Raw genomic sequence first — 12,448 nt, forward strand, 5'->3', positions numbered from 1 at the left:
CACAAAACAACGAACTAATAAAATTAGGTATTATTTAATACAAAAGATTTCTTCACATTATATACCTCCTCCCATTATGTTATGGTATACTGGTGTGGTGCTGTAGGTTAATGTGCCAGACTACAAGGTTGGTTTGAACTGTAAGGCTGGTGGTTTAGTCATTCCTTGGAAACCCTACACAGGGCTGCTATGAGTAGGAATCGACTAAATAGTATTTAACAACAAAAACAACCCATTATATTAAAAGTGAACTAATTATCTCTATTATACTAACGTTGTTATTAAGTGCCGTGGAGTCGGTTCCGACTCATAGCAACATTGTACAGGATTTCCAAGGCTGTAAATCTTTACGGGAGCAGAAAGCCTAATTTTTCTCCTGCAGAACAGCTAGTAGTTTCGAATTGCTGACCTTGTGTTTCACAGCCCGATTTGTAACCTCTACGCTACCAGAACAATAATTACCATACAGCTTTCTTTCCTCCCCTCAATTGTTATATGGAGCCCTGGTGTGGTGATGTAAGATAAGTACTGGACTGCAAAGTCAGTTTGAAGCGCATGGTCGTCTGGTTCAAACTCACCAGCTGATCTTCTGATATTCTATACAGGGCGGCTGCGAGTGAGAATCGACTCAAAGGCATTTAACAAGAACTACACTGTTACCTGCCTATCTATCAATCTGCCTATTATCTGTGTACATTTTATAATTTTTTTCATCTTCGTGCAAAGAGGCCTGTAATTGTGGAAAGCTGCTTTGTGTAAGTCAAAGATATTCTAGTAATTAACTTGCTAAGACCTAGTATGGTCATGGAACTGAAATATCAGTTGAAATGCAAGGTTGGTGGTTAAAACTCATCAGTCACTCCTCAAGACACTCTATACAGAGTTGCTATGAGTCAGAATAGACTCAACATCACTTAACAGCAATAGCATTAAGAAAATGGAAGGGACAACCTTTATATTCTGTAAAGTCCCTAATACCAATGAAGAGCTACTTTCTAAATTTATGAAGTCTAAATTACAGAATTTAGGAGAAAGATAAGGCTTTCTGCTCCCGTAAAGATTTGCAGCCTTGGAAACCCTATAAAGAATCACTATGAGTTGGAATCAATTTTAGGAAGTAGCTATGACTCATGCTAAAAGCGCTGTTTGTTGTTAGCTGCTGTCGAGTCATAACCGACTCAATTACAGGCCTCTCTGCACTAAGAGTTTATGCACAACAGAACGAAACACTGCAGTTCTGCATCAATCTCACAATCATTCCTACACTTGAACCCACTGTTGGTGCCACTCTGCCAATCCAGCTAACTGGGTCTTCCTCTTCTTCACTGACCCTCCACTTTTCCAAGCATGAGTCCTTCCCCAGGGACTTGTCCCTCCAGATAACATGTCCAAAGTATGAGAAAAGTCTGGCCATCTTGGTTTCTAGGAAGCATTCTGGCTGTACTTTTCCCACACAGATTTGTTTGTTCTTCTGACAGCCCATGATATTTTCAATATTCTTCCCCAACTCCATAATTCAAATGCATCAATTCTTTTCCAGTTGTCATTATTCATTGCCCTAATTTCATATGCATATGAGGGTATTGAAAACACCATGCTTTGGGTCAAGTGCATCTTAGTCCTCAAACTAACATCTTAGCTTTTGAACACATTAGAGACGTCTTGTGCAGTAGATTTGCATAATGCAATACATTTTTTTATTTCCTGAGTGCTGCTACAATGAGTGCTGATGGTTGATCCAAGCAAAAGTAAGTCTTTGACAACTTCAATCTATTCTCCACTTATCTTGATGTTATTTACTGGTCCAGTGGTGAGGATTTTTTTTTTTTACATTGAGGTGCAAGCCATACTGAAGGCTGTGGTTTTTGATCTTCATCAGTAAGTATTTTAAGTCCTCTTTGCTTTCAGCAACCAAGGCTGTAGCATCTGCACCTCACAGGTGGTTACTAAGTCTTCTCCAATTATGATGCTATGTTCTTCTTCATATAATCCACCATGTCAGATTATTTGCTCTGCATACAGACTCAATATGTATAGTGAAAGAATACAACCTTGGCACACACATTTCCTGATTTTAAACCATTCAGTATCCTCTTGTTCTGTATAAACAATTGCCTCTTTGTCTACGTACAGGCTCCTCATGAACACAATGAAGTGTTCTGGAATTCTCACTCTCTGCACTGTTGTCCATAGCTTGTCATGATCCACACAATCTTCTGCACAGTCAATAAAGCACAGATAAACATTTTACTGGCGTTCTATACTTTCAGCCAAGATCCATCTGATGCCAGCAATGATATCTCTCATTCCACAACCTCTCATAGCTCTGTCAATGTACGTCTGCAGTCATTCTTAAATTATATTCAGCAAAATTTTACTTGCATGCAATATAAATGATATTGTCTTATGATTTCCACGTTCCATTGGGTTACCTCTCTTTTGACTTCTTCTTTAGTATCACTGGGTCTTAATCATATGACACCTTTTGACATGGCTGAACACTGACCATTTCTACTTGGTCCAGTGACTATGTTTATTTTTTTCATTTTCTTTTGATGCTTTCTGTATCATTCAATATTATGCCCATAAAATCTTTCAGTATTTCAAGTCGAGTCTTGATTTTTTTCTTCAGTTCTTTCTGTTTGATAAATACTGTATGTGTTCTTCCCTTTGATTTTCTAACTTCAGGTCTTTGCAAACTTCAGTAGAATATTTGACTTTGTCTTTTTGAGATGCTCTTTGAAATTTTCTGTTCAGCTCCTTTTCCGTCTCATTTCTTTCATTTGTTTTAACATTTCTACACTGAAGAGCAAGTTTCAGAGCCCCTTCTGACATCCATTTTGATCTTTTATTGCTTGTCTTAATGACCTTTTATTTCTTCTTGTGTGATATTCTTGATGTCATCCCACAACTCTTCTGGTCTTTGGCCATTAGTGTCTAATGCATTAAATCTGTTCTTGAGATGATCTTTTAAATTCAGGTGGGATATGTTCAAGATCCTATATTTTAGCTCTCATGGAGTTGTTTTAATTTTCTTCAGCTTCAGTCTGAACTTGTATATGAGCAATTGTTGGTCTGTTCCACAGTCTGACCCTGGAAATTCCTTGGCTAGTGATATGGACATTTTCCACAGTCTCTTCCTACAGATGTAATCTACTTGATTTCTGTGTATTCCATCTGGTGAGGTCCGCACCTTTTAAATTTCTCAAAAGAGGTATTTTCAATGAAGAAGTCATTAGTCTTACAAAATTCTCCCATGAGATCTCCAGCATCATTTCTATAACCAAGGTCATATTTCCTAACAACGGATCCCCTTCCCTCTTTGTTTCCAATCTTTGCATTCCCATCGCCAGTGATTATCTATACATCTTGATTGCGTATTAAATCAATTTCGGACTGAGGAACTCAGTAGAATTCTTCAATTTCATCAACATTTGCTTTAGTGATTGGTACACAAATTTTAACAACAGCCCTTCCTTGTATCCTTGTAGGCATATTGATATTATCCTATAATAGACAGCATTGTACTTCAAGATAAATCTTGAAATGTTCTTTTTGACAATGTGATGCCAATGCTTCAATTTGTCATTCCCTGCATAGTAAGCCATGTTTGTCAGATTCAAAACGGCCAATTCCAGTCCATTTCCCTCACTAATGCCTAGGACATCGATATCTACGTATTGCATTTCATTTTTGACAATTTCCAATTTTCCTATATTCATACTTTGTACATTCCATGTTCTGAATATTAATGATGTTTACAGCTGTTTCTCATTTTTAGTTGTGCCCCATCAACAAATGCAGGTATTGAAAGCTTTACTCCATTCAGGTCAACACATTCAATTCTACTCTGAGGAGGTAGATCTACCCCAGTCATGTTTTGAGGGCCTTCCTACCTGAAGCCTCATTTTAGGGCACTGCATGTGACAATATTCTGGTGTTCTTCATCATGTTTTATAATTCAATACTGTGGTGTACTGACAGTGTTCCAATATTACTCATAGAGTTTTCAGTGATTAAGTATTCGGAAGTAGTCATCTGTCCTTCTTCCTAATTTGTCTTAAGTGTGGAAGCTCAGCTGAAGCCTGTCTGCTCTGGGCGATCCTGCTGGTATTTAAAATACTGGTGTCATAATTTGTAGCATCACAGCAACATGCAAGCCACCACAGTACAACAAACTGACAGATGAGTGGTTGTTGTTGTTAAGCAATGTTGAGTTGGTTCTGACCCACAGCAACCCTGTATAGGGTTTCCGAGGAGTGGCTGGTGAGCCTGAACTGCCAGCCTTGCGTTTCAAACTGACTTTGCAGTCCAAGTCCAGTACATTAACCCACAGCCCCATCCCAGAGCTCTAGATTGGTGATGGATCATGTAAAAAGTGGAAAGTGCTAGATCATGTAAAAGGAAGGACTGTATATACCCAATTAAAACTGGAACTCTAATAGTTTTCATGAATTGTAGTAAAGTTAGAACTGTTGTTGTTTATTGACATGAGTTGGTTCCTACACATATAGATCCTAGACAGTGTTTCCAAGGAAAAGCTGGTAGATTTGAATCACTGTCTCCACAGTTGAAACCGATCTTGAGGTCTATAGTGCCACACCAACAGGGTATACCCCAATTACTAAAGCTTTACAATTTGATAAACTATTTACAGACTGTTTATATACTGTCCCTATCTGAATGCAAAAGAATGGACTGTATATATTTCAACTGAATCAAAAAGAAAGGCAAAAATAACATTTACAAAGTCTGAATAACTTTGACAAAATTAAATACTTTCACAATTGAATAATAAAATGGTCTGTAACTATCCTAGAGGTAGTAACTCAACATGAAATTCAACCAAATGAACAATTTTCTTTTGCTCTTTTGAATTAAGTATAAAATTATAAGGAAGCAATGCCAAAAAAAGAAAAAATAATAATCCTTAATGAAAATTTTCTTAAGTGATACATTAAGGAAAAAAATTTTTTCCATTACTTGCAATAATTACTACAGAGAAGCTAGAATACATGGCAAAACACATACAAACACACAGACTAAATTTAAAAACAAAAGTAGCTATTTTTCATCTATGCTAAGGTTAACAAGAATATAATTTCCTACTTCCCAATACCTTACTATAATACAATACTTTGTAATCAGAATTCCAACGTCTAGCATACTGTGTGTATTTACAAAGTTCTGCTTACTCTCATGTCCAAGACTGAAAAGAGTTAGGATGACAGCAATTTATCATTGGATAATGATTTGGAGAAAATCCTCTGGCTTTGGAATTTATTTATTTCTGTTGATCTAGTCGAGTTACCTTATTAGTATATGACATTTTAGGAAATCATAAAATGTTACATACCTTTTATATTTCATTCCAATTAACCCATCTTACTGTCTGAGGCTTTCTGCTCCCATAAAGATTTCAGCCTCGGAAACCCTGTATAGGGTCTCTCTATGAGTTGGAACCAGCTCCACAGCACATCACCACCACCACCACCACCACTACCACCACTGTCAAGCAAATAGAATCTGACTCACAGTGAGTTACCTAAACCTAAATAGGGTTTCTGAGACTGTAAGAAGCAGATAGCTTCGTCTTTCTCCTGAGGTGCAGATCAACAAAAAACTTTTTTAAAATTTCCAAATATTTAGTGTCTCCACATTTTCTTACTTACTACATAAAATTGGAGAAGAGGGTGTTTGCAGTGTCAATGTGGAGCCATCTTTCCTTGTGATAGTAACTCGAAAAACCAATCTGGCACGAGTGCTTTTTTTCTTGGAACCAGCAATTCCTATTCTGGCTTCAACATCAGCATTTCTCAATTTCAATATTCCGACACAGTCCACCCTAAGAAAGAAAGAAATGTAATTATTAACTTATATTTTCTGTTGTATAAATAAAAATAATATTCTAAAATAATTTTCTTTTTGTAAAATTTGCTGATTTTTTAAAATTCTAAATATGCTCTGGTAGCGTAGTGGTGACGAATTGGGCTGCGAACCTTAAGGTCTGCGGTTCGAAACTACCAGCCGCTCTGCGGGAGAAAGATGAGACTTTCTACTCCCATAAAGATTTACACCCTTGGAAACCTTGCACAGGGTTGCTATGGGTCGGAACCGACTCGACGGCATTTAACAACAACAAATACGTTACACAGTCACAGGTTCCAAATTCAAAAAGTAAAGAAAGATACATTCTTGTTAACTTTTCCTTTTTAATAATGGAGGAAACAGTAAAGAATTAAAATCGCTATTTCAAATTCTGAACATAAGTAACAGCTGACAAGAGATACTTTTCTTCTCGTTTTTAAAAATAAATTAGCCTCTTCCTCTTGATAGATAATTCAGATACAAAAACAGAATTACTTTTGCTTTTGAAAAGAAATTAGTAACTGCCTAAAAGGATAAACTACATAAAACAGTCATTAAAAGGTGTAGATAATGTTTAATGATATGGAAAATGCTCATACTACGTTAACTGAAAAGTAGGTTTACTGAGTATATTATTATTTTAATACCAAAAAAGGCTGGAAAGATAAACATCAAAATAATGGTTATTTCTGGGAAGTTGAGTTTTCAGGACTATACTTCATTTTTATTTTTTTACAATTCTGCACTTTCAAATTCCTTCCATAGATAATGTACTATTTATCTACAGGGTTGTTATGAAACAGAATTGACTTGATAGCAATGGATCTGGTTTTTGGTTATATATAAATTTATTTTTATAACTTTCCAACAATAGCTACACTTATTTTTCTAACTTCCAAAAGTTACAAACTATGTCAGTCTGGGGCAAAAAAAACAACAACATTTTTCTACTTTTCGAAATTTCCCTTTTCCAATTAACCTCTTACCAACCTATTCAAAACAATTTTCAAAAGCAAAGCGTAAATCATGTAGTAGAATGATTTTAGAAGCTATCCAGCATAAACAACAACAATCCAACATACATAATTACAATATAGAGGTAACCCATGTCATTATATTTGTTATAATTATGGTTCAACCTTAGAAATGTTGTTGTTAAATGCTGTCTAGTTAGTTCTGACTCATAGCAACCCTGTTTAGGATTGCCCAGAAGTAGCTGCTGGGTTTGAATCGTTGACCTTGTGATTAGCAGTCCAGTGCTTACCCTGAAGTGCCACAACAGGATTAAAGGTGTTTAAAAAAGACTTGAGATTAAAAAAAATTTAAATTGCTAAGACTTCTAATATTTTTCAGTAAGTGAAAATGCATGGGATGAAAAATACATAGTCCCAATAAATAATTTTTTGAAAGTAGGAAAATAAAAGCAAAAGGTACCTTTAGACTAGCAACATGCTTTTTGCATCAGAATATAAAAAAAACCACTTCATGGTCTCAATGGTCTATGTTGATCAGTTTATAATTAAAACATTAAGACAGGGGAATTTAGGAAAACAAATCAAATTGTTAGTAATTTTTAATTCCAATGTTAATATAAATCTCAGTGTTAGTATATAATCTTCCAAAAAGCCAGGATGCCATCCTATGGGCATTCTCTAACACAAGGTCATATGAAATACTTTTAACATATTACCATTCTACAGAAATATAGTTTTTTTATTTGTAGTGTTTAAAACAGTGAAATACAATGCTCAAAATCTTCTTTCATATATTAACAACTAATATTGTTTTCCGCCTATTGGAGAATTAAGGAGATCTGGTAGTGTAGTGGTTATGAGCTGGAATGCTACCCTCAAGGTCAGCAGTTCAAAACTACCAGAGGTTCCACAGGACAAAGATGAGGCTTTCTGCTCCTGTAAAGATTTACAGCCTCAGAAATCCTATACAGGGTCACTATGAATTGGAACCAACTCCATGGAATATAACTACCGTGGCAAAATTATAATACATAATGAAAAAAACTCTCACTAAATACTTACGCCAGTGTCATATTGTTGCTAGGATCAAGGCCAACTTCTATAACAGTAGTGCCTTCGATATCCACTTCTTTGCAAGGAGTTGTATTTCGTCCAGTTACCCTGCAGGCCTGATAAAAGCCATGTGGTTTTACTCGACCAGAGTCATTACCCACAAACACTTGCAACACTACTGGTTCACTATGGCCTTCCAGCTGTAATCAGATAAAAAGGAGAATCACTAATTAGTCTCTGCAACAATTTATTTGTAAAGTCAAATATGAAAAAGAGCTAGGTAAGTTTCTGCAGAAAACCTTAAGTTTTAATTCTGCAATAATAATATAATTTAAAATGTACACAACAAAGATACATTAGACCAAATAAATGCAAATTCTGGAAATAATGAACTTCAGAGACAATACTACAAAAATAGATTGCTAGCTATGAGAAGCTGAGGACGAACAGTAAAAGAGGGAGACTAACTCATGAATGGCTGGATAGACACAGTGCGACCCTCCTGTAAGTTTTGGCGACAGATGTAGGCCTGGCACAGCAGATTCACACAGGCAATGGGAAAGGAGACAGCAACCATGCCCACACAATCTAGCCACATGAATACCCTCTGCAGCTCCACACACTGGGCAAGAGTTATGACCAGTTTCAATACTTTGTGATCAATGAAGATAGCAGCTAACACCAGATAAACACACATTAAACTGAGTACAGAACTGGCGAATGAGAATGGTGTATACACTTCTATTCTTTAAGAACACCCATAGGCAACAGTTGGTGAGAGTCTAAGAATACATCAACACAACCATCAATTAAATACAAATATGACAACACCACAATGCCTTGGAAACAACAGACCATTTTAGCTCACACAAAGAGAGAGAATGACTCAAAGGACCAAGATGTAGAGCCAGAAAACATTTCTGAAGAAGAAAGATAATGGAACTAACTGAAAAAGAAATCAAAAGAATGATATTTAGGTAATTTCAAAGGACTGACAGAAAGATTGAGAAAAGCAAGAAGTATATAGAAAAAACTTTAGAAGCATTCAGGAAAACACTATTAGAACAGACAAAATATGTAAATGCAAATCTGACACAATACAAAATCTGTAATTAGGAATCAAGACAATTAATGCTAAGATTTCAGACATGGACAACACATTGAAAGGGAAAAGGAAGAGATGTGAAGCAACAGGAACCCAAATTAGTATAGTACAAGATGAATCACTCAATCAATACCAGTATGCTAGAATCAAAAAAAAGAATGAAAAACTCTGAAACAAGTCTTAGAGTTATGTGGGATACCATTAAGAAGAACCATTATGGGTGATCAAAATGCCAAAAGAAGAGACAATAAAAACCACAGAGAAAATTATCAGAGAGTTGATGGAAGAAAACTTCCCTAATATCTTAAAAGACAAAGAAGATGAGCGTACAAGAAGCTGAATGAACTGCAAACAGGACAGATCCCAAAAGAAAATAATTATCAAACTTTCCAAAATCAAAAACAAGGAACGAATCCTGAATGAAGCTTGGGGAAAACAAAATGTTACCTACAAAGGTGAAGCAATAATTTCTCAACAGAAACCATACAGGCAAGAAGGCGATGGACCCCTACATACACAGAGTAGACAGGATGGGCAACTTGGACATTGGCTACTCAAAATGCAGGGGCTACAATGGCAAGAAGTGACTGGCTTACAAGCTTTCAAGAGGGAACCTAGATTCAGAGGGCATGAAGGAAGGTAGAATCTCCAATGAGTAGTATCCAATCTGTCTAGGCAGGGCCGATGAAATGATGGGTGACCTTGTGATACAACAGTGAATAATTGTTATCAGGTCTGATTGTGAAGGTTGGAAATGTAAAGGTAGACATTTCGTAGCAAGGAGGGGAGTGATTAACTTTGCAATAGCAAGGAGGGGAGTGATTAACTTTGCAATCTAGGAGCGTTGGTCCCTGGGACCATCAAGGGTGAAGAGCGGAGAGCGGAATCCTACCCAGAGAAGCAATGATGCCTGAGATGGAGGCAGAGACGATGACACGGAGAGATGGAGGAGTTGGGGACTTTAGACACAGAGAGGGACACACACACACAAAAGCACAAAGATGACAATTCCTACCTACTGATAATTACACTGAATGTAAACGGATTAAATGTACCAGTCAAGAGACATAAGAGCAGAATGGATGAGAAAGCAGGATCCTTCAGTATGTTGTCTACAGAGACATCAAAAAGATGGAGACAGCCTAAATACCCATCAACAGAAGAATAGCTAAACTAAACAGTTTTTGGTAAATAAACACTATGAAACACTACAAAATATTTAATAATGATGAGTCTGTGAAACATCTTACAATATGGTTAAACCTGGAGGACATGATGCTGAGTGAAATTAGTCAAATTTTACAAAAAAAATAAAAAGGTTTTTCTTGAAAAAGGATACAATATATGATGGTTATGGGGTTGGGGTCACCAGGGGGAAGGCAAAATAGATTCAAGGGGAGTCCTGGTATAGTGCTGCTGATTAATGCAATGGACTGCAAAGTTGGTTTGAACTGCAAGACCAGCAGTTCAAGCTCACCAGCCACTTCTTGGAAACCCTATACAGGCTTGATATGAGTCTGAACTGACTCAACGGCACTTAACATGATGGCAGACACATGTCAACATGGGTAACAGAGTAGGCAATAAACAAGAGGGAGGTTAGCAGAGGAAAGATGAAGCTAATAGGAGATAAATGGAAGAATGCAATAGTTAAGAGACTAGAGGTAAACACTGTTAACAGTTGGTACATGGAGGGGATTGCAATCATTGTAATGAAGCAAAGTATATAATTTGCTTAATGCAAAACTGATGAGCTACTCTGTAAATCTTCACTCTATTCACAATAAATTTTTTTAAAACAGATTTAAATAAAAAATTTAGATGCCAGATGATAAATACCATTTGTAACTTATCTGAACAACCAGATTAATATAAGCACAGAGTCCTTTAGATATTTATAAATATAAACTGTCAACAAATAATCTTGCTCTGATCCATGGGTATGTATTTACTATGATTTTAAGGAAAATCAGTGGCTTTGATTTTTAAGATAAATTTCCAAATGTGATTGTTAAGAAACATGCAAGCTACTTGGGCAACAAAAGGAGCATGTAGTAACTCATGCCTGCCGCCACCACCACCAATGGGAAAGCTCACTAAACTGTGCTAGTGTTATCCTTTTCATCATCAATATGAAAATACATATACTAAATTTTTACTCATTAAAGCTATTTGAGTAAAAAAGCACTTAGGTACAGTTATATAAATAATGGGTAAATAGAGCTTACTTTCATAATCTAGTTGCTGACGTTAAGTGCTGTTGAGTCGATTCCGACTCATAACCACCCTGTGTACGGTTTCTGGTTAGTTTGAATCACCAACTTTTGCAGTTCATAGCGACCTGTAGTTGAGTGCTTATCCTACAGCGCCACACCAGGATTCCTTCACTAGACACATACATAAAATATGATGAAATCCCAGGCCAAATAATTTATGATGTGAGAAACTGCCAGTTTAAACCAGGATGTATGAATCATTACAGATCTCTAGCAAGCCTTCATAAATTAAAGTATAATTTCTAAGCTGAAGAATGAATAAATATTTAAATAGCATTAGGGAAAAAATGTTTCTAGTACTTATGCTTGATAAGGTTTATAGTTAAGATAAACATTAAAGTTGCTAATGTAGAATGCTCAAAGTCAAAAAACAACCTGTACAACAAAGGCTGAAATGCTTTAAAAAAAAAAAAAAAACAATTTATACATTTTTGTATCCTAGTTATCTAGCTGTATCTCTGTGAAATGAGATCCAAACAAATACGCAACTACCAGAAGGATAGCACTCCTTTGATAACTATTATTCAGCATTACCTAGAGAAGAATGCCTAGCACAGAGGGATGCTGCTGAATAAATAAATAAATAATAATAATAATAATAATAAATAAATAAGCTCTTAAGATCAATCACTGCATTCTCTATCACAGCTAAGCAATTAATTTAACAATATTTTTGATAAGTCACCAAGTAGAACGCATAAATTAAAGGCAGAATAATTAGTTAAAAATATTGGCCAAACCTATCAAATATTTGGCTAGACAAATATTTATGTATACAAAGTGTAACTAAATTTCTCACTTGCCTGTTACTTGTCCTGGGTTTGGAAAACTGGAGACAGGTTGGGAAGATAGGTAGTTCAAGGGGGTAAGAATGATATGGTATGTGTGACTATTCAACAATTTTACGTATGATCACAGGCAAGTTTCTGATCCCAAGGTTGAACAATTATTTCATTCAAGTATAAAATGAAAAGTAGTCCAACTCTACTCTAACTTTCAAATATTGTTCAACTAACATTTACAGGTACTTAATTATAAAGGAGCTCTGGTAGCGTAGTGGTTACGAATCAGGCTGTGAATCTTAAGGTCAGCAGTTCGAAACTACCAGCTGCTCTGCAGGAGAAAGATGAGGCATTCTGCTCCCGTAAAGATTTACAGCCTCGGAAACCCTG

At 36.1% G+C, this 12,448-nt stretch overlaps 1 protein-coding gene across 2 annotated transcripts in view; it reads right to left on the reverse strand.

Moving 5' to 3' along the window:
* Positions 1-12,448, reverse strand: part of NFAT5 (nuclear factor of activated T-cells 5, tonicity-responsive) — a 131,645-nt gene that overhangs the window by 29,552 nt on the left and 89,645 nt on the right. For both annotated transcript variants that reach the window (XM_006860205.1, XM_006860204.1), the window contains 2 exons: positions 7,905-8,095; positions 5,673-5,845 (listed from right to left, as the gene is read on the reverse strand). In XM_006860205.1, the coding sequence (XP_006860267.1) occupies positions 5,673-5,845; positions 7,905-8,095 (364 nt within the window). The remainder of the gene's footprint in view (positions 1-5,672; positions 5,846-7,904; positions 8,096-12,448) is intronic.

Source organism: Chrysochloris asiatica, unplaced genomic scaffold, assembly GCF_000296735.1.
Source record: "Chrysochloris asiatica unplaced genomic scaffold, ChrAsi1.0 scaffold00037, whole genome shotgun sequence".
In the NCBI taxonomy this organism is placed as follows: domain Eukaryota; kingdom Metazoa; phylum Chordata; class Mammalia; order Afrosoricida; family Chrysochloridae; genus Chrysochloris; species Chrysochloris asiatica.